Here is a 21958-nt window from a genome sequence, read left to right on the forward strand (position 1 = left end):
AAGGACGTCGTCATCTTGGAAGTCTGCCTTGAAATGACTCAGTTTGACAACCCTTGGTACAACTTGTTTTCTGCCTGCTTGCCTCATAACTCGCATAGGGACATATGGATATACCCCTCAACCCGATCAGCACCAAGTGTGGAGCATCCTTGGACCTGATAATAAACTCGTCTGTTGGGAACCATTCAACCATCCACTACACCTGTTCCTCGGTCAGATTGTCGAAGAACTCTACCCATTCTCTAGCACTTTACGGCTGAGCAAATCTATCCAGAATGTAAGTCATCTACTTAGGATGATGGAAGGCAATGTGGTCGTTCCAAGCCCTTCGCAGAAATTCTTGACGATAGTGACCCTTTTGGAGATACTCCAACAACCATAATTGTAGCAATAAATTACAACTCTCAAAATGCTTAACCCCTCTTTGACAGTGCTCCAGGTCCTTGTAGATGTTGGCTATGATCATGGGGACTATGGTATATGTTTGTCCATTAGTCCCTTCCATCAGAGTCTTGGCGACCATGGCCAACCTAGTGTGGATTCTTCCCTTTTTCATTGGGAACACTATTAGGCCTAGAAAGAAGACAATGAATAAAAACACTCTGCGGTGGATGTGACCTAGATAAGTGAGGGATATCTCATCGTGGTAAGCGCGGAAATACTTGCTATGGCCATACCTCTCATACAAATATTCAAAAGGTATGTAGGAATCCTTCAAGAACACTAGGTCTACATTCTTCTTCAGCCCCATCATCTTCAAAAATCCCCTGCCCATACGGTTTTCTAGTACCAAAAGCCCAGGACTGTCCTAAGTCAATCCTGCAAGTCCTCCTATTTCCTCTAGAAGCGGTGTCATTTCTATGTCACCGAAATGAAACACGACTCTTTCACTATCCCAGAATAAAATGGCAGCTTCGATCAATTTGTTGTTTGGCTCAATATCTAGCAAGGATGGCAGGTTACCCAGGTACTTTTTCACATGCTTTTTGTCACTTGAAGAAAGGTCTTCCCACCAATCTAGCAGCAATGGTGGGACGTTGCTAACCATACCGAATCTGGGGAACTCGTGCCTCATTTTCTGCAAAACAAAAGGGTTATACCTTAGCCCCCACTGGACTCGACTATTTATACATTCATGATCAACGTATCGTCATTTAGTTCTCTAAGTTAATGCACAGAACGTGGTTGTGTCCGTTGGAATTATGGAAAACCTGATGGACTTTGGAGGCTTATCTTAAAGGATCATTATGTGGACAACATAACTGATTCGACTAGGTTTGACCATGATTCATGCACAATTTCAACCGGAGTAAAGATTCTATGAGGTTTTAGACTGGTACCCTCTAGCAGATAGCTCGAGAAGGGAAGGCATGGAACCGTCGACTGCACCGCTGATCGACTGGTTTTACCGCAAATAAGCCTTTCCGAATTTAAGGATAGTAAATAGGAAGAGCACAACCACTCATTAAAGCGTTGCTATATGATTTGATACGCATGGTGGAATATGATGCGGAGCATGATTTATGCAGCAATTAATAACATGTAGTCAGTATTTTCACGTAGGGAAAAATAAATACAACATTTAAATAATTGAACGACAGTTACAGAATAAAAAAATAAAGAGACAAGTTAGTTTCAGGACAATAAAGAAATCATTAAATGCTTAACAAATGGATAGTTAAATTCAAATAAGGGAGAAAGGTACGGGATAAAACATGCTTGGACTAATTTGTAAAAAATAAGTTCGTTATATTAAGAGCCTAAAGGTATCCCCAGCAGAGTCGCCATGCTGTCGCGCCCCTTTTTCCCCTTTTGAACAGGATGTCCGGGTTTCGACATTCCATGAGGTGTAATGACTCATTTCCTTTTGGGAATTGGGTATTTAAAGAGTCGCCACCTAACGGATTACAGTGCGTTAGGGCACCTAGAGTGATTAACTCTTGGGTTGGTTTGCATTACCAGAGATTAGGGTAAGGGCTCGAAGTAACCTCGAGAGAAAGGTGTTAGTCACCCCTCTTGGTTCACAACTATGGATCTCGGCCGAACTTATATTCACAAATTAGTACATTACAAGTAAACATTTGAATCAAATAGGTTGCAAGTAAAGCACGTTGGATAACTCAAGTATTAAGATAAAGATTTGGACAAGTTGTAAAACAAAGGTTTAAATAAAAAGGGGATTTTGGTAAAGGAGGAATCCTAGGTTGGTTATCCTATAGGATCAACCCACACAATGTCCGGTAAACACTCCTCAATGAGGGGCTACACGTGACATTAGCGCATAGTCATCATATCTCATATCTACCCTTCCCATCCCCTTAGTGGTCATGCAAAGTGAGTGTTTGGTCAACGATTTCTATTGCATGCTGCTACCCGTCCCTTCTTAATGGTCCTGGAGGGGGTTAGGACCTCTACCTATAGGTAGTTCTAGACGGACCCCTAAGGTTTTAAAGGTGAAAATTCTAAGGCGAGAAGCAAAACACTTAGGACATTCATCACATAAAGGGGAGCAAATAGAGGCTCAAGGTTTCCTCCTCGAACAAGCACACAAACAGCACGACTCAAGCACAATTAAGAACCTTTATTAAATAGTATCTTAAGGCAGGATGTCTAGATGAATATGCAGAAGATAAACAATCTCTTTTAGACTCAGAAGTGGTAACCCTAGAAGTTGCCTATCGATTTCAAAAAGCCTGTTAGGATCAGAAAATATTAAGCAATAGGGACAGTTTCAGAGATGTAGTTTTGGAAACGCCCTAAAGCTTGCCTATATGCGGAGTATTGATGACTATATTGTATAGTAAGACAGGGCAGATTTTAAAATAGACTTTTCAAAATCCTATGGACATGATGTCTAATAACAGATTAAGGTGGTTTTAAAAGACTTGTTTCAGAAATGTAAGCTACATGATTGAACCAATTCAGAAGTGAACTAGGCATGGACCAGGTTGAATCATTTAGACTAGTATAGACTAACATGCAGAATTTCGAATATGGTTCCCTATAGGCATGATATCTAACTTCGTTAATCTAATTTTAAGACATGCAGACATGAAAACATACATAAACACTTGCCATAATAGAATCTGGATTAGATCCTATAGACATGACATCTATTAGTTAAGCCGATTTTAAGACATTGAAGGCATGATAACTTGGAACCTATAGGCATGGTTTCTAAGAATGTAAAGCCCTATAAGCATGATTTATACTTGATAAAGTAGTTATATTAAATGTAAAGTACTATGAACATGATTTCTAGCGGTATTACTCCATAAAACATGTATCTACCCGCCCTTTTTACTAAATACCCCAATATTTGTTTACAAGTTATTACAGACCAATGAATAAATTACATAAGTAAATACAAAAATAAGAAGTTATTCTATAGGGAGCCTTCGATTAGGCCCAGACGTCCATAGCCTCCAATAGCCTCAAATGCCTCAATTCCATAGACAATGTCAGAGTCTAGGTGCATCATAGTTCCCTAAGGATCTCAAGGATCTCGGGCAGTACTTACACCTAGACTTAGTAACCAAAGATTGAACAAGTGCAGTGTAGAAAGGCCAACCTAAGTATGCCAAAGTTCAAAGGGTTCTCAAGAGGATCCCAAGGCAGTACACATACTGGAGGGGGCAAAACTTATTGACTAAGAGTAGAGTGAAAGTGATTTTAGTGAAAAACTGTATAAAAGCAGGCCTGCTTGAAAGTAATTTAGTAAAACACAAAGACTGTTTGGGAAAAGAGGTTGGAGTAGTTAACAAAGTCTAAACACAACACCTTGAGATATGTTCATACACAACCAATAGTCATAGAACCAAAGCAAGTTCAATAGTCATAAGCAGGGGTCAAGGGGGTTTGGGTGATAGGGATTTGGGGATTCATGGTGGTAAACAAGTAAGAGATGATAGGTGTAGACATGCTCAGAAATAAATAGAGGGGTAATACACTAATTTTTAAGGGAGGGGAGTACATAATATGTAAACATCAACTACAAATTCCACAACAAAACCATAAATAGAAGCAAACTAGAAACAGGATGAACTGCAACAATAAGAGAATCATATTGTTGTTGGAGCTTTGAATTGAAACTACAACATACCAGTATAGAGGACAGTAAGCAAAGTGAAAGAACAGGAGAACACAATGGTTAGCCTTGGCTTGCAGCCGGCTAACTTAGAGCAGTAGCAAGTAGCACAAGAGAGAGAGCAGAAAGTTTTAAGTGTGAGATTTAGTTTTGAACCAAGAGTGTTCGTGTTTTGTGCTAATGAAAGACTAGGGTATTTATAGTTTGAAAGCATGTAGTAAATAAGGTAAAAATTAAAGTTCATTAGTAATTAAGGAACTCAGAATCAATCAGTCAAGAAATCAAGGTAAGTACTCCCTTTAATTGAGGAGTTTGCTTCAAACGGTAATAGACATATAACAAATAAGGAAGGAAATCGTATAAGACTGAACATGCCAATTAAAGAAATATTTTCTGCATAGTACAAGTACACAATATGTACTAAAGGCCAGGTTCAACACACTTTAATCAAGGAAAGATTTGAGAAATCAATTAATAGCATAATTTACCATAAAATAAGGTCAGAAAACCTTCTTCAAGGTAAAAACAATCAGCAGAAATAACATGCGGAATCAATGAAAGATCAATCACAAAGATTTAAGGATGCAAGAATATGAGATAACATTAATTTAGCACCACTTGATAAGAACCATCACATGGTAAGCAAAAATCAGAACCCTAAGAGGTCGAGTAGGACAAGAATCCCATATAATTAGGGATTCATGTAGAGCATAGTCTGAATTAGTAAGCTAAGCATGATATAGGTAGAAGAAGCAAAGAATCAAAAACATTTGTGAACAGAATAGGGCACAATCACATAATAGGCAAGGATAACCATAATTAGGAACCCTAACAAGCAAACATGGGACAAAAATCACAGAATCATAGAAACATACAGATTAACTGAACATATTATCAAAACGACACTCAGAAACCCAAGGTTGGAACTAAAAAAATTAGGGTTTTCAACATAAGCGAGCTGAAAAAGGAGTAAAATCATAGAATCAGTCGAAGTATGCAAGAGATAGAAGTTTTAAACATAAATAATTGGTTTAAACAAAGTGCAGAAGAAGTTTCGAAAACCCTAGTTTGAGAAGAAGGTAAAAATACTTGAAATCGATGATTTTGTAAAAGAGATTCAAGAACAGTGTGAAACATCAAAAGAACAGACTCAAATCGCTAAAACATAGTACATATCTAGGAGATGTAAGCAAAAATTAGGGTTTCAAAAGAAACTCAAGTAGAGATGGAAGAACCTGTTTAGAAACTCAAAGATCGTAACAAATACGGTGTGATTTTACTCGAACTCACACCGGAGTAGCCAAGAACAGCCAAATAGCAAACCCTAGATACAAGTTGGCATGGCCCAGGGCCCTTGAAGGCCTCAAAGAAGATAATCAAGGCAATGGAGGAGCCATTGGAGGCTTGGGGTTGAAGGGTGGTCACCGGAAAAGACCGGAGAAGGGAGGCGGTTGAAAAGGGGGTTAGGATTAGGTTGAGAGAAGAGAGAAGACAAGAGGATACAGAGGCGGCGCCCTTTTGGAAATGAGGCTAGGGTTAGGGTCATAGGAATTAAAAAAGGAAAGAAGTAACACGGTCCCTTGATTTATGAGATCAACGGCCAGGATTTAATGGATTTTGGGTCAGGTAAGTGTATATAGGATCTGGCTCGGGTATTTTAATAAGAAATTGGGTTGGGGTTGGGTCCAATTTAGGTTGTAATTGAAATGCCAATCTGGTTATAATTTAAATAGTCACTTTTCCCCTATTTAATTTATAATACATAATAAATAATTTCTGGAAAATAAATTTATGTACCAAAATAATTTAAAATATATATTCATTATTTTAAAAATATGGGAACTAATTTTACACATATAAAATATAATTATACATTAAATGAGCTAATATTGCAATTATATGCAATTTAGCCTGAAAAATACTAAATGCAATTATAAAAATGCATAAAAAATATATTAACCATATTTTGGCATAAATATAGGAATTATATGACTAAGTAATCATAACAATAATTTGGGAAGTAATTATTGGGAATTTTATGAATACAATTGGAGAAACTAAATCAATTTAAATCCTTAAAATTATGAAAAAATTATAAAACCATGTGCATGCTTATATATGCATACATATGATATTTTGACGTTATTTAGGCATATATAAAATATATAGAAAAAACTTGGGTATCAACACATGATATGAAACATTGTTTCCCAGGTGACTCCCCGACTAAGACGGGTAGCACTATTTCTCCAGAAGTTCGCTCGACTGCATTATTAAAACCTGTTAGTATTATACAATGTGGTATTATCTTATCCTCGAGCCTCATCTGCACGAGGACTCGGGGATGGATAATGCACGCGTCGCTTCTGTCATCCACCATTATTCTTTTTACATCAGTATCTGAAATACGTAAAGTAATAACAAAAGCATTGAAATGAGGGAAAGTCAAACCATCGGTATCTGACTTATCGAAGATGATACTATCTTCGAGGTCATCGTACCGTTCATGAGTGATCGACCTCTTGAGTTTGTGTGTAGTGGTGAATTTCACATGGTTGATTGTTGTCTTGTCACCTCCACCGATGATCATTTGGAAAGTGCGAGCGGGAGAGGGTGGCTTTGGAGGTACCTGGGGTTGTTCGCGTCTGCGGGCAAAGTTTGCTTGCCCTCGGTCGCTCATTAGTTCTCTCAAGTGTCCGTGGTTCAGCATTCTCACTACCTCCTGCAGCAGACCTATGCAGTCTTCGGTCTTATGACCCCGCTCTTGGTGAAATTCACAGAAAGCGTTCGACTTCCGAGTATTTGGATCGGATTTCATCTTTTGCGGCCATTGTACCTTTGTGCTGAGCTTCTCTAGTGCGTACACTAGTTCTTAGGGGGAAACATAAAAATTGTGAGCAGATAAGAGTAGAGGCATACCTCTTTCGTTTTGCTGAGTCCTTATGTGATGGGGCGGGCCATCCGTGTGCCAAGGTGGTGGCGGGACGGCTGTTCTGATGTAGGGATGATGTCTTTCTCGACCGAGATGGGGACCCAATTGATCCCTTCGACCGTCGTTACGACGATCCTTCCTTGATTCTGCTTGAACTAGCGTCAGCTGTTGGATCGGACCGTTGAGGTCGTCTTCACCGTCTCTTACCTCAGCGCAATAGGCATTGAGGATTTCTTCCCAGGTGGTAAGAGGATATTTCATGAGTCTGCTCAGTAGTTTTCTGGTTTCTCTCGATCCGTTCCTACTCAACCCGTTCTGGAAGGCCGTTACCGCCATCCCCTTTAATACATTTGGTAGGCTCATTTTCATCCTGCTAAATTGAGTGAGGAATTCCTTGAGTCCCTCGCCAAGCGATTGCCCTTGCATGATCGGTGACAAACTTGTCCGCCATTTCCTCGAACGTCGCTATTGACCGCGCCAGCAGTTGTGAGTACCAGGTTAAGGCTCCCCCTGTTAGGGTTTTGCCGAATTTTTTCAGTAGCACTAATGGTACTTGCTCATTCGAAAGGTCATTGCCCTTTATCGTTGTGGCATAGTGAATGATATGATCTTCTAGGTCCATAGTGCCATCATTTATCTTCAGATATGGTGGAATTTTGAAGGTTTTTGGAATGGCATGGGGGTTGCTCCTTCACTGCATGGTTGTTCGACGAATCGACCAGCATCTCATTTCGGTAATAACTTTGGGGCTTTCGGTATTTTGTCGACCCTTTCTTGATGTTCCTTCATCTGATCACGGAGCGCCTTTTTTTCATTTTTCATTTCTTCTATTTTCTTCAGAATGGTTGTGAGTCCATCATTACCTGCATCAACAGTGGCATGAGTGTTACCTGTTTGGGGGGCATCCTGTTTGCCAATGGTTGTTATGATATCCACGTGTGTAGTATCTATGTCCTCCCTTTGGACGGGTTTATCGAGTATGTTGTTCAGAGTGCTTGTTAGCCACTCTTCCAGTAGTCTTTTTATTGCTGGTGGTGCTTCCTCTGTTGTTGACGTGGAGGCTTCCTTTTCGCGCGAAGCAATTATGTTCTCGCGGGGGGGGGGGGGGGAGGGGGAGGCGAAGCACTCCGCCTAGGTGTAGCATTTGGTGTCGTGTTTTTATCGTTTTCTCTGCCATCTTCGTTGATTGTGTTCAAGATTTTGGTAGTGACACCTGCTTTCGTTTTCAACCTCGCTTCTCCTTTTTCTGCCATTATTAGTGGTGCAAACTAGGAAGAGATGTGTTCTTTTTCTTTATGATCCAGAAAGAACTATAGTTTCAACTAGAAACCTCCCCACAGACAGCGCCAAATTGTTTGAGCAAATAAATGCTAAACTAATTAGTAACAAATTAATGGAGTGAATCTCAGTTGAACTTAATAATTTCTAGATCAAATGGAACGAGATTCTAATATGAGAACAGTTTAGGACCAGTAAGTGATATGTTCAACGCGTTATGATTGACAAAATATAAAATATCCTAAAAATGCAATGAATGCAAGAAATGACAATGGTTATAGTATAAAGGGACTTTCACCCAATGATTGTGTGATTGGGCGCCTCCTCTTTCTGATGACGTGAAAAGATATGCAGCCGATATGAATGTGGAATCTTGAGATTTATGGATGAATGTTATACAACATGTGCTTGAGTAAAGCGAATAAGACAATTCTTTCATATATTCCTCTCTCCTTTTTACAATGTGTTCTCTCTTCTTTGAAATGGCAGCCTCCCTTCTTGTTTATTAACTCCACCTATTTTATAAGTGACATTTTCCAAAAAATCCTAAAAAGTACAACATAAAAAATATCCAAAAGGCATATTCTTCCTGTCTCTTTCTATGTTTAAACTACCGTCTCTATCTTATTTCAGCTGCCCGCTTTTGGTCGTCGTCCTTTGTCACAACGACCGTCAGTTGTTGTGTTGTGGTGACCCCGTCCCATATCTTGTTTATCTGTTGCAATGGTTGCCGAATTTGGACCCATACAACCTTGTTTTTCTAATTCCCAATATGATGAGAAGACTAGAGTTTGTTAGCTTTGGAAAACACAAATTAAACGGGCAAGCATAGAAAGATTCACCACTGTTTGATAAAGAATATGTGTTTGATTTCTAATGTACTCGTCCGTAGCTAGTCTATATGAATATAGCAAATATTACTTTTTGCTTGTGGAAGGATATCTATGATGTGTGAATATGAAGCTGATTGAAAGAAAAATGAGGGTGTGAAACACGTTTTTTGCATTTTGATAACAATCCAATGTAAAGTACATTTGTACTGAACTTTGTGGATACATTTGCAAAATGTTACAAATCAGAATAGCTGTAATTCAGGTGGGATGTAAACACTTGCCCATTTTTCTTCAACTAAATTTGTCTGTCCTGTTGTAGCAAAAGGTGGAATGCTCTGTTGGTATCTGAAAAAGTTTTCTGGATCTACCTTATTCTTCACTTTCGCCAGTCTCTCAAAGTTGCCTTTGAAATACTTTTCACCCCACATTTTGGCCCTGGAATAGCTATAGTCTTCTTGGTTAGTCCCAAAATCAAGATCCCTATAGTTGAGATAGGCTGTCCTAGGAGAATTTGCAACAAATGGCTCCATTTCCCTGTAAAATTTTCTCATCCATTCTATCTTTTTGCTCGATACACTTTCACTGTTATCGTCCCAATTCACCAAGTGCTGAATGTTGTACAAATTTCCCTTTCTATGAGGGAAAGGAAGTTCGGATTCTGAAATTTCATCCATCCTTCCACCAAATGGTTCTAATATTATCATAGGTTTGTCCTCTTCAAGAAACAATCTTTCTATCATTTTCCATCCGTTTTCTGGAATTAGCGTCTTTACAAAATCTGATGTTCCCTTGAAATAATTCTTATATACAGGAATACTGCTATCCAATAAAACCTCAAGTGATTCATCCACTCCTTTATTGTACAAAAACAAGACAGATCCAATCCAGGGAACTTCATGGCATTCTTTCTTTAAGCAAGGTCTATCGGTGCAATTTATTACTGGCTCTCGAAAGAAATCTTTGTGCTCTAAATTAAATTCAGGAAAGTGTTGACTGACAATTGGAATTAACTCATTAACTGTTCCAAGAAATAGTGCTTCAAATGTGACTTTGACTTCCTTTTCCTTTCCTGCTCCATCATTTTGCATATACATTCTTAGGAAGAACTCTTTAGGTAGTAAATATGCCTTATGTTCCCATTGCTGAATCAGATTTATGGTATTTCCCACGAGCATTCGATGAACCCTGAATACAGAAACCTTCTCAGGGACTTGAACAAGTTTGAGTTTCCAAGCAAGAATGATCGCAAAACTTGAACCTCCACCTCCTCTTATGGCCCAAAAAAAGTCTTCTCCCATTGATTTTCTGTCAAGGATTCTTCCATTAGCATCCATTACACGAGCATCGACAACATTATCTGCTGCTAGGCCAAATTTCCTAATCAAAGAACCTAGCCCTCCACCACTAATTAGCCCACCACTTCCAGTAGTAAAGCATATGCCTCCTGGAAATGCATGTACTCTGCTTTTCTTGGCAATTTCATAGTATAATTGTCCCAATGTCGCCCCGGCTTGAATCCAGGCTGTTTCTTCCTCCAAGTCAATGTTAATTTCATCAAGATTACTCATATCAATCATGACAAACGGGGATTCGGCACGAAAGGAGACACCTTCATAATCATGACCACCCCCTAACAATCTAATTTGCAGACCAAATATTTTGCTGCAAAGAATAGCAGGTCTAAGTTCAATTTCTTTACGAGGGGCAATAATGAACAAGGGATGTGCAGATGAAGAATTTAACCATCTTGGATTTTTCTGGGCATGTTCTATAATAGATGAATATGTTGGTGATTTTGGAGAATACACAACTCCTGTGATGTTACTTTTGGAAAATTGACTAGACATACACTGGAGAAATGTTTCCTGGGCATAACATTTGAACAGAGAAAATGATAATAAAAGAATAAACAGAAGTTGAAGGTTCTCCAATTCTTGTCTTTGTAGTGACATGTTTAAGAAAGTGTAGGTAATAAGAAAGTTCGGCCTGAAAGTAGAACAGATAAGAGGAGTTTTGTGGCAAAATGACAAAGACAGGGCTATGATTATCTCATGATTAAATAGATGATTCTATCTTTGATTACCCTTCTACAAGGTCCAAGAAAAATGTTCCAATGTTGCCATTTTTGGTTCTTTTGATGAAACTGATTTAAGTCGTCGGCGACATAATGCAAACGAAGCAGGTTGAAATACAGCTGTCAAGAATCTTGGCCACCAGCTAAAACATGCGTTCATCTGCCATTTACACTATCATATCTTTTAAAAAATAATTACAAAAAGGTACATTATTTGTTCCAGCATATTAAAATACACTCTTAATATAAAATTTTATACAATTATTATATATAAGTAAATATCTTTATATATTATGCATGTTTTCAAACGTGATCAGCTGGCAAGACGATATATTGTCTGATTTTTGCAATAGGAAATCATTTGAATATGGTAGTATAATTGGAGCATGTGTGAAGGTTAGCTAGTTTTCCAGTAGCAGAGTTTTTTACGAAGAGATGGGGACCTGGAAATGTGCATAAGTTGTATAGTCCTTTGCAAAGTCAATTTTGTGCTAAGTGATAGGACCGAAAAAAATCAACTGGCGTACGGAAGCTAGTGCAACGTAAACAGTGATAAATCAAATAACAAAAAGTAATATATCAAAAAACACAAATATTTAATGTGGCTCGGTCCTAACACTAACCTTACTTGGTTTCACAATTTCTTACTTTGTCCATTTATATAAAGAGTAGGCACGAGGAGTAAATAGAAAAGTCGATGCACTCTAATTATTGATTTAGATTTGTTTTTAGTGGAATCACGGCAGTCTACCCTTTTTAATTGTGTTGTGCATTCTTATCGTTGTATTTTTAAAGTTTATTTCGTTTTTTTTTAAAACCTTTTTTATTTACCTATGAGATTGGACCGAAATTTCATGTGAGAATATGCGAGTTCATTTTTTTCTTTTATGATCTATCCGAGGGATTAGTTTGAATCTGTAATGAGAGTCACGGGATTATTTGTACCACAACCCTTGGATCTCTCCCCACGTCATACTTTGAAAATCCATCTTCGTTTGGTGAGATTTCGAATAAGAGATTTAAAGTTTCGGCATAAGTTTGGACGTTAATGACTTATTTTTTCAAATGACATTTATTTATGCATAAGCTACAGCCTACATGAGAAGTTGTACGAGTAATTAAAATAATAATTCATTAGAATTATAAATATTGAGTAAATGCTTGAAATTTTTTTAATCAAAAAGCAAAGTTGTTTGATTCATCAAACAGTAATAGTGACATGTTAAATGGGATAAAGAAAGTACATTTGGCACTCCAAATTGCAGTCTTTATTTTTATTTTGTTTTTTGGCAATAATTGCAGTCTTTAGTTACAACAACATCTTGGTCTACAACCATGCGAAAGGTTATTGCCTTGAGACTGCGACTGAACATCAGAATCTAGCAGGCCTGGGAAAATAAGGTGGGCCTTTGGAAGGTCAATTTCTGGTAAAAATAGCATGGGCTAGCCAGTTTTCAGATTGATCATTGAAAAATAGTCAGCGTTTGCAAAGTTATTTAAAAATAGCCACTATTTTGCTGTAACACTAAAAGTTCCAGCATAATATACTGGAGATTGGAGTATCTGTGCATGAGCTTCCCGCATATTATGTTGGACCGTTATATTATACTAGAACTCTAGTACATTATGTTGGAAGTCCAGTATATTATACTGGAGTTTTAGTATATTATACCGGAGTTCCAGTATATTATGCTGGAATATTTTCCGGATATTGAATAGTATTTTCGTTCAAATTTATCTTTATATGAAAAATGGCTAAATTTCGATTACTTTTGAAACCGTGACTATTTTTCAATGACCACTTATAAATCTGGCTATTTTTCAATTTCTCCCCAATTTCTGCTTAGCTTAAGGTGGAGTACATTTATGTTGGGCCTATTTGCAGTTTGATCATGAAGACAATGAAGCCATACAATATGGTAGAAATGACACCAGATAGCCACTCTAAAGGGCTATAATTTAAGAATTAGTCAGTGCGTCCTGAATTTCAGTTTTTCAATATAATTTTTCCGGACAAAAATATCTTAAATTGTCCTGAATTTAAGGTTTTTACTCTAAATTTTCAGGACAAAATAAATATTGGCTAATTTCTAAATAATATCCCTGAGAATGGTGTGCACTTGCCCTTACAATATAGGCGCCTAAATTTTTGGTATTTGTACACAAATAGTCGTATAAATTCATTATTTACTTTTTTAGCCGGTATATATAGAGTATGCATTGATTATACATAGTTATTCATATATTATACATCAATAATACTTATATTATACATTTGTCCGCTTTCTTTTTTTAGTTTAAGCGGTTGGGTGGGTGGTTATTTAGGTATACTCTCATATTTAGAGATCTTTTCAATTTAATTTTTTTATTCTACCCTTAATGACATATTATTATTTTAATCAAAATATCATGATCAAATGTTTACAATTATAAGTTTTGAGGGTTCTAGTTTCGATGAGTGTTAAAATGTTTCATTCTTTTTTAAACTTAGGGCATAAAATGAATAAAAGGGAGTACTATTCTTTATATCACGAGTCACAGACACCCTTAACTTTTTTCTTAAGAGTGTACTCATTTATTTTTGCTTATATTCTGTCCTATCATGACCAAATTTTCTTTGTATTGGATCAATTTAAAAGATACATATTTGCAAATCACATTAACATATAAGATACTAGCTTGTTTCTTCTTTTCACACGCACATTACATAACGAGCTCAATATTAAATGACCACATTAATTCAAGTTGAGATAATCTGCTGTCAGGGGCTTGAACACATTAGACGCAGAGGCCTCAACCAATTCCAGCTGCCATTTCAGCATGTGCATGTAAACAACCCAATCTCCATTTCCTTTAGGACTCGGCATTGGCATCACATATCCTGCTTTCCCTTCCCATGGAAAATGATACGACCCAAACACTGGCTCTCCCCACCCAAATTCAATCTTCCCCACCGGAAACTGCTGCCCCGACGACACCACCACCGCCACCGCATCTTCATTTGTGGCGTAGATTCTTGCTAAAGCTGGTTCTGGACGATGATCCTCCACCCAATTTATTAAACCAAGAAAATGTTCTTTAGTTTTTGCAGGTTCAAGAAACTCATGAACTGCATTTGCTACCCAACTTAAAGGTTTCTCCTTTAGTTTCTCCACTTTCTTCTCCCCAAATGGGATGGAAAGAACATTCCCAAAATACCCTTTTAGTACCTTGGCTTGTTCTTCAACTCCGTCGCTCAATCTACTCCTGCCATTAACCACAATCCCAAACCTGAAGTTCTCGTAATTAGGAGTACTATTTCCCCCCATCCCATTGGCTATAGTTTTCCATAGGAAAGCACTGAATGTTTCAAGCTTAGTAAACCTGTGGAATTTTGTGCTAATCATGTCGTTATTACAATTATTTGCCAATGATTGGAGGCGGCTGATTTCTTCAGCCTTGACATAGTAAATTCGACTTATAACTTGTTCATCATCATCAATATTTGTGACAGCGCGTGTTTCTTGTTTCAGGGAAGAGATAGGTATGTACATGCTGTCTATTACCAAGGGATCGTAGTGGGAGGGACGTCGTGGAGAAAGAAAGGAACGTCGGAAAGATGGGAGCTGAGAGAGTGGTTTGGACTGAGCTATTTCAGCCCATGATACGAGAAACATGTTGGTTGAATAAGCATCAGCAACTCTATGATCAAATGTACAAGCCACCACTATTCCTCCACATTTGAGTTGTGTAGCCTGCATAAATTATAAATTTGTGTCAAGTCGGTAGAGATGAAAATTATCAAAGAATTTTTACTTCATTAAGTCATCTAAAAGATAATTATAAGCTAAGCATGGTTCATAAAAAGTGGCATTAGTAACCTGAAAAATATGGTACAATATATGCTACAATGGTTTATAGTATAGGAGATAATTAATCGATTTTTTATATCTAGATGTTTTAAGTTTAGATTGATTACTATATGCACGTTCTAAATTGAGTGTTCAAATTTCTTTCTACCTACATATTGTGATAAATAGAATTTAGACATATCATCCATGCAAAAAATTACATGCGATCCACTTTTACTTTGTTCTATACTATCTTCTCTATTTTATCTAGAAATGAAACAACAATATTACTCCACATATCCCTCGATAGATTTGAAATGGAGGTCATAAAAAATTAGGTACCTCTCATGTTAATTTTTATCACCTTTATGTTTTTTGCTATTAAAAAAAAAACACAAAGAATAGTAGGTAAAAAAGTATACCTAAAGTTCGATTTAATCGGGGAAGACTTTTCCATTGAAGACAAAGTTTGCTCAGTATTTTAAATTGAATGTACACTTTCTGGTTTTAGGGTGTACTACCAATATAATGTCTTTGGTTTCGAATACTATATAATAATCAGAACAAAGTTATATGGACTTATTTAACTATTCCTCATTTACTTTCTGTTTCTTAATGTAATAAATGAACTACTAAGAATGAAAAAACCTACAGAAAGGCGCCACTTGATCTACAAACAAACAGTAAATAATTCAGATTTGCATGTACCGAGTACGACGTTTCTGTCATGCATGTCAGCTTTTGCATGAAAATGGCTAAGACGACTATATATATTAATCCTACAGCCTGTGCGGCAATTGGAAATTTATTGCACAACCTGCAAAAGAACTCTACATGTATGTGTTTATACATTTTTATATATTCGTGAATTGAGCTGAGAAACCGAGGAAGGGCTTTCAAGTTCCGGTATCCAGATATTTTGGGACGGCAAAAGTGTCCTTTATAGGACTACTGATTAAGAGAAAGTGTAAAAAAAAAAACAGTACATTTGTAAGTCAATGAAAACATAATTACAGAAATTCGTCTATAAAATATAGAATTAAAACCTGAAGAATTACACAATATGAGTTAAAAATTATATTTTGTACATGCAATTATGCACAGGTGATAGGACACATGCTACTTGTAAAATAGGAGAAATTTCACAACAAAGAAACAGTACCTGAATGGCTAGTACACCGTGCTTCTTCTTTGGTACAAGCTTACCCTCTATGCTTTCATCTGGATTATACAAGTTAATTTCTTTGAGCTCTATATCAGCCCAAGCTTCTGTGAAATTGACTCCGGCATTGTTGCAGAGAATTTCAGGCTCTCCAGCAAGGTTCTGAACTAACTCCCCTGCAAATGCATAGTAGGAAACCAAGGTTTCAGCCAAAGAAACCTTAAGAACTTTGACCATTGACCCAGATGAATACTGTGGCATCCCAGAAATAATGGGGTTCTGGTAACAAAAGAAAACTCCAACGTCCATTGGAGGCAAGAGCAAATCAAGATTTGACTGTGGTAGCCAATGCTCTTGCATTGGCAACGATGCTGCCACCACCTCAGTTTTGATCACCTCCACGTTGAAATCCCTTTTGGCACCCATCTCACTTCTAATATATTTTTTTCGCTTCTTTCTTGTTTTAGTTGAACTCACCGAACTCGTTCTAGATTTGCTTTTGAGGACTGTGCTTTAGAGTAAGTGATGGGTGAAATAATACATGCATGGAACAGTTGTATTTATAACGTTCAAACGTAGGTGGGAGATATATATTATAAGGTTTAATAAGAGGTGAGATAAATAGAGAAATGGTAAAGTTTCTATGAGGTTGTACTAATAGAACTGAGGACGATCGATGGGGTTGAGAGTTTCTAGAGCAAGTTACTATACAACAAAGAAGTCAATGATTTGGTAGAATCGTACGATAATAAATCCTTAATAGTTGGCATCCTAATGCTAATATTCCGTCTTCTTTCACTTGGTAGGTCACACAATTAAAATATCAGAAAAGCTAAAGATGCTCTTAATATAGTAGCAGTATAATTAATTTGAGAAACATGAACTTGTCTGTTAACTTTTGCCGCTCGATCGAGAGGATAGAATAAAGGAAAAATAGTGTACTCCATTGGAAATAGCAAAAATAAATCCTACATAACTTTAAGTTGTATTAAAAATAATTGTAACTTGCATTTCAAGAAGTGAACACTATCTTGAAACGGTCAAAAGAAGTGTAGCACTATTATTATGTTGGCTAAAAAAGAGAAAAAGAACGGTGCGATACAAAAGTCTTGAGGAGAAGTTGGTGTAATAATTCGAAATATTTATATACTTATAATTAGGAGATTAGAGAATTAATTTAATTTATAGCTATCAGGTTGAACATTAAGCTAGTGAAGGAATTTTATTATAATATATAAGATATTATACTAATAAGTGGCTAGTGGTAACTTTTTAACTAGGCTTATATAGTCAACTTTGGCTCTTAAAAGCAAGCACGTATTTCATCATCTTATATATGGAATTTGAGATGCTAGGCAAACATGTGACAATAAAATATTTGTTGTTGCAAAATGCAAACAATGAACTTAAATAAAAAAAAAAAATTTAAAAAAAGACATTCTGTTGACATACACAAAGGCCCAGACGTACAAACAGGCCCAACTAAGCCCAATAGATAGTATTTCAGCTTGTACATTTTAGCTTTGTGTTACTTAGTGAGATAGATAGCCTCATTTACATTTTGCTTTACATAGCCATTTTTATGTAAGTATATATACGGTGGACTATTCTAGAAAGGACAAGTTTGGGATTTCTAATAAGACACCAGATATTTTCTTATGATCTTCTTTCTCTTGTTCTCTGAAGTTTTGGGCGTTTCCACCATGGAAATTTCCTTTTAGCTTCCGCAAATTCTTATGTTAACATGGTATCAGAGCGGGACACGAGTTCCTGTACTCGATTGTTTTCATTCACTTGTACTTCTACAGTTCAATCTTCACAATTCTAGGTTTTTTGAAACCCTAGGTATGATTTGGGGTTTTTTCCCGATTGAAACGAAATTCAACCTTAGCCATGGCTTTTCAAAGGTATAATGACGGATTGCTTGTGATCTTCCTCTGATTTCGATCGGTGTTCCGTCTTCTGCTTCAGAATTCATTTGAAGGCCTTGTTATTTTCGGGTAGTGAAAAAGGACGGTATTTTCTTCTCTAATCTCAAATTGCATGCCTCAATTCCTAGTAGATTTCTACTGTATTTGAGTATTTTGGGTACAAAATGGATGATGAGCGTATGAATTCATCTAATCAATCTGATGGCTTTACTATATTCACTTTAGATCCCTTGCATCCTCTCTATATTCATCCCTCAGACAGTCCTGACACTCACTTAGTATCTCCGTCTTTCGATGGTACTGGATTTGTTGCCTGGCGTAAAAGCATGTTAGTTTCCCTCTCTGCCAAAAATAAATTGGCTCTAATTGATGGTCGTCAGTCTAAACCTCCTGATAACTCACCTTATTACTCCTGCTGGGAAAGGTGTAACGATATGGTGATCGCTTGGATCACCAATACTCTTTCTAGAGACATTGCAACCAGTGTCCTAGGTTATGACACTGCGAAAGAGATTTGGTTTGACTTAAACGAAAGATTTGATCAGTCTAACGGTTCCAAGTTCATTCAGATACAAAGGGAAATTGGAATCATTTCCCAGGGAACCTTAGACATAGCCTCTTATTTCACAAAGTTTCGTAGTCTTTGGGATGAGCTTCAGACTGCTTATGTAAGTCCTACATGTTCATGTGGTGATTTACCCAAGTTCCTTGATGAAATGAAATTATTCTGGTTCCTGGTTGGACTAAATGAGTCATATAATACTGTCAAAAGCAACATTCTCATGATATCACCACTCCCATCAGTTAGTAAGGCCTATTCCATGTTACAACACGATGAGAGACAAAGGGAAACATCCCTAGCTCTAAGTTTCTCCAGTGATTCTGTGTCTTTTTCTGCATCCTCCATTCCTTCAACCCATTCACAAAATCATGGTGGGAAAATACCTTTCAATCAGAAGATTCATTTAGAGTCAAAGAAACCTAGACAACCCATAATGTGCAGATATTGCAAAAAACCAGGTCATACCATTGAAAAATGTTACAAACTCCATGGTTTTCCTTCTGACTTCAAGTTCACCAAAAACAAGAGATCAACTTCCTATGTTCAAGCTGAGGATACTAATTCTACTCCATTGACCTCATTTATAGATAAACCTTCACCTGTCAATCATGGATTCACTACAGAACAATATCAATACCTTCTCACTCTCCTGAAGCAGTCACACATTTCTTCTGGTATCTCAAGTGATTCTCACTCTGGAGACAATCATGCTTATGCCCATTTTGCAGGTTTGTTTTGTAGTTCTGTAGTTAGGTCTGTGGATTTTCATGCTTGTGCATCTTCACAATTAACTGTTGATACTTGGATTCTAGACTCAGAGGCTACTAATCACATGACACCTCACAAATATCTTCTTCACAATCGTCAACCACTAACTAGACCTTACTTAATCACTCTACCAAATGGCTATAAAGTAAAAGTTGTATCTACTGGATCTTTACAACTTAGATCTGATATTGTCTTACACAATGTTCTGCTTGTCATTTCAGTTCAACTTAATTTCAATATATCAACTTCTTTTACAACTTTATTGTATTGCAGTTCTAACTACTTCACATTGCTTCTTACAGGGCCCTTCTCTGAAGAGGCCACTAGGAATTGGTAAGGCTGACAATGGATTGTATTTTCTTAATCTTGATGATAGACCTTTAGTTTCCTCCTTCCCAATTGATGTTTCATACACTGTTTAATCTTTTGTTACTAATGTTTCTCCTGTTTTCAATTATGTCAATCCCCTTACCATTAGTCCCTCATGTAATCCATTTGTTGATATTAATAAAACAGATTTGTTTTGGCATCAAAGAATGGGTCACATGCCTTACAACAGAATGAAATCTATTCCTTTTATTTATTCACAAATCTCTTCTAAACCATCATTTCTATGTCATATATATCCTATGGAAAGACAATAAAGGTTTCCATTCCCTGATAGCACTACTCAATCTACTGCTCCTTTCTAATTGGTCCACATTGACATTTAGGGACCCTATAACTCTACTATATATAATGATTTTAGATATTTCATTACCTTAGTGGATGATTACTATAGGGTAGCCTGGACATACTTACTTTCTAGCAAAAGTAATGCTTTATTTGTACTCAAAGCTTTCATCTCTATGGTGCAGAATCATTTCCACACTTTAGTTCAGACCTTCAGGTCTGATAATGCTTTTGAACTAGGCTCTAGTCTAGAGTCCAGATCCTTCTTTTCTTCTCAAGGAATTCTGTACCAGACCACTATTCCTCACACACCACAACAGAATAGTGTTGTGGAAAGAAAACATAAACACTTCTTAGAAACCTCCAGAGCATTATTATTTCAATCCAACTTGCCTACTAAATTCTGGGGTGAATGTGTTCTTACATCCACATATCTCATCAATAGGTTCCCTTCTACTGTCCTTAACAACATATCCCCTTTTGAGAAACTATATGGTCATTCACCTTCTTATGATCATCTTAGATCATTTGGATATCTTTGCTTTGCTACATCTCCTAAACATAGTAGAGACAAATTTCAATCTAGAGCAATACCTTCCATTTTTCTTGGTTATCCTTGTGGGAAAAAAGGATACAAATTACTTAATATGTCCTCTCAATCTATCTTCTACTCTAGATATGTTGTTTTTTATGAATATGTTTTTCCCTTATCCACCAATTCTTCTACCATTTCCCTTCCTTCACACCCCAGCTTTGTTGATGTTACTCATCACCACACTCCACATGTACCTTCTCATTATGTTTTTCCTCCTATTCCTCCTAATCCTATATCCTCCCTTGTTTCTGTTCCTCCTGATGATTCCTCTCCTTCTCCTCCTAGTGTTGTTCTAGACTCTTTACCATTTTCCGTTCCTGCCCCCTCTCCTTCCAATCCTCCTCGATCTGATCTTTCACTTAGAAGATCCCTTAGAGTACCACATCCACCTCCTCATCTAGCACACTATGTCTGTTTTGCCCCTGTATCTACTGTTCCTCATATGTCCTCCACAGAATTGCACTTGTATGAGCCTTAGTACTATCAACAGGTTGTTTATAATCATGCTTGGTAGGAGGCCATGCTAAAAGAATTTCAAGCATTAGAAGCTAACAACACCTGGGATATTGTACCTCTTCCCCTTAACAAAAAGGTTATCCCTTGCAAATGGGTGTACAAAATAAAATAGAAATCTGATGGTTCTGTTGAGAGGTACAAGGCACGGTTAGTCATTAAGGGTGATACTCAGAAGGAGGGAATTGATTACAATGAAACATTCTCCCTGGTTGTCAAATTTACTACTATCAAGTGCCTTCTTTCCCTTGCTATAAAGAGGAACTGGACTGTCTATCAACTTGATGTAAATAATGCATTCCTCCATGGTAACCTCCATGAGGAAGTTTACATGAAGATCCCACCTGGGCTGCAGGTTTCTTCTACTGGTTCTTCTTCTTTCCCTTTGGTATGCAAGCTCAAAAAATCTTTGTATGGCCTCAAGCAAGTATCCAGACAATGGTCTTCTAAATTGTCTGAAGCGTTGTCTACAAGAGGATACATTTCTAGTATGAATGACTACTCCCTGTTTACAATGTCTATTTCTACTTCTCTTACTGCACTAGCTATTTATGTTGATGATATCTTACTAGCTGGGGATGATGTTGTTGAATTAGAGAGTGTTAAGCCATTTCTTAATCAACAATTCAAAATAAAGGATTTGGGGACAATCCATTATTTCCTTGGTTTGGAAGTCACTCAATGTCCTGAAAGATACATCATCAGCCAATAAAAGTTTACA

At 37.1% G+C, this 21958-nt stretch overlaps 3 protein-coding genes across 3 annotated transcripts; 1 reads left to right on the forward strand and 2 right to left on the reverse strand.

Annotated features, from left to right (window-relative positions):
* Nucleotides 1-8657: 8657 nt before the first annotated feature.
* LOC107766044 (berberine bridge enzyme-like 22) lies at nucleotides 8658-11324 on the reverse strand. Its single transcript, XM_016584755.2, has one exon. It carries the CDS (start codon nucleotides 11080-11082, stop codon nucleotides 9373-9375), a length of 1710 nt encoding a protein of 569 aa, XP_016440241.1. The 5' UTR covers nucleotides 11083-11324; the 3' UTR covers nucleotides 8658-9372.
* A 2480-nt stretch (nucleotides 11325-13804) lies between these two features.
* Nucleotides 13805-16698, reverse strand: LOC107795706 (coniferyl alcohol acyltransferase). The gene is made up of 2 exons (XM_016618385.2): nucleotides 16197-16698; nucleotides 13805-14938 (listed from the first exon to the last, which is right to left on the reverse strand). Exons 1-2 carry the CDS (start codon nucleotides 16620-16622, stop codon nucleotides 13940-13942), a joined length of 1425 nt encoding a protein of 474 aa, XP_016473871.2. The 5' UTR covers nucleotides 16623-16698; the 3' UTR covers nucleotides 13805-13939.
* A 1593-nt stretch (nucleotides 16699-18291) lies between these two features.
* On the forward strand, nucleotides 18292-21949 carry LOC142178470 (uncharacterized). Its single transcript, XM_075248050.1, has 4 exons — nucleotides 18292-19668; nucleotides 19760-19873; nucleotides 20315-21148; nucleotides 21353-21949. Exons 1-4 carry the CDS (start codon nucleotides 18292-18294, stop codon nucleotides 21947-21949), a joined length of 2922 nt encoding a protein of 973 aa, XP_075104151.1.
* Nucleotides 21950-21958: the final 9 nt, after the last annotated feature.

The sequence above is a fragment of the Nicotiana tabacum genome, chromosome 3 (genome assembly GCF_000715075.1).
Source record: "Nicotiana tabacum cultivar K326 chromosome 3, ASM71507v2, whole genome shotgun sequence".
In the NCBI taxonomy this organism is placed as follows: Eukaryota; Viridiplantae; Streptophyta; class Magnoliopsida; order Solanales; family Solanaceae; genus Nicotiana; species Nicotiana tabacum.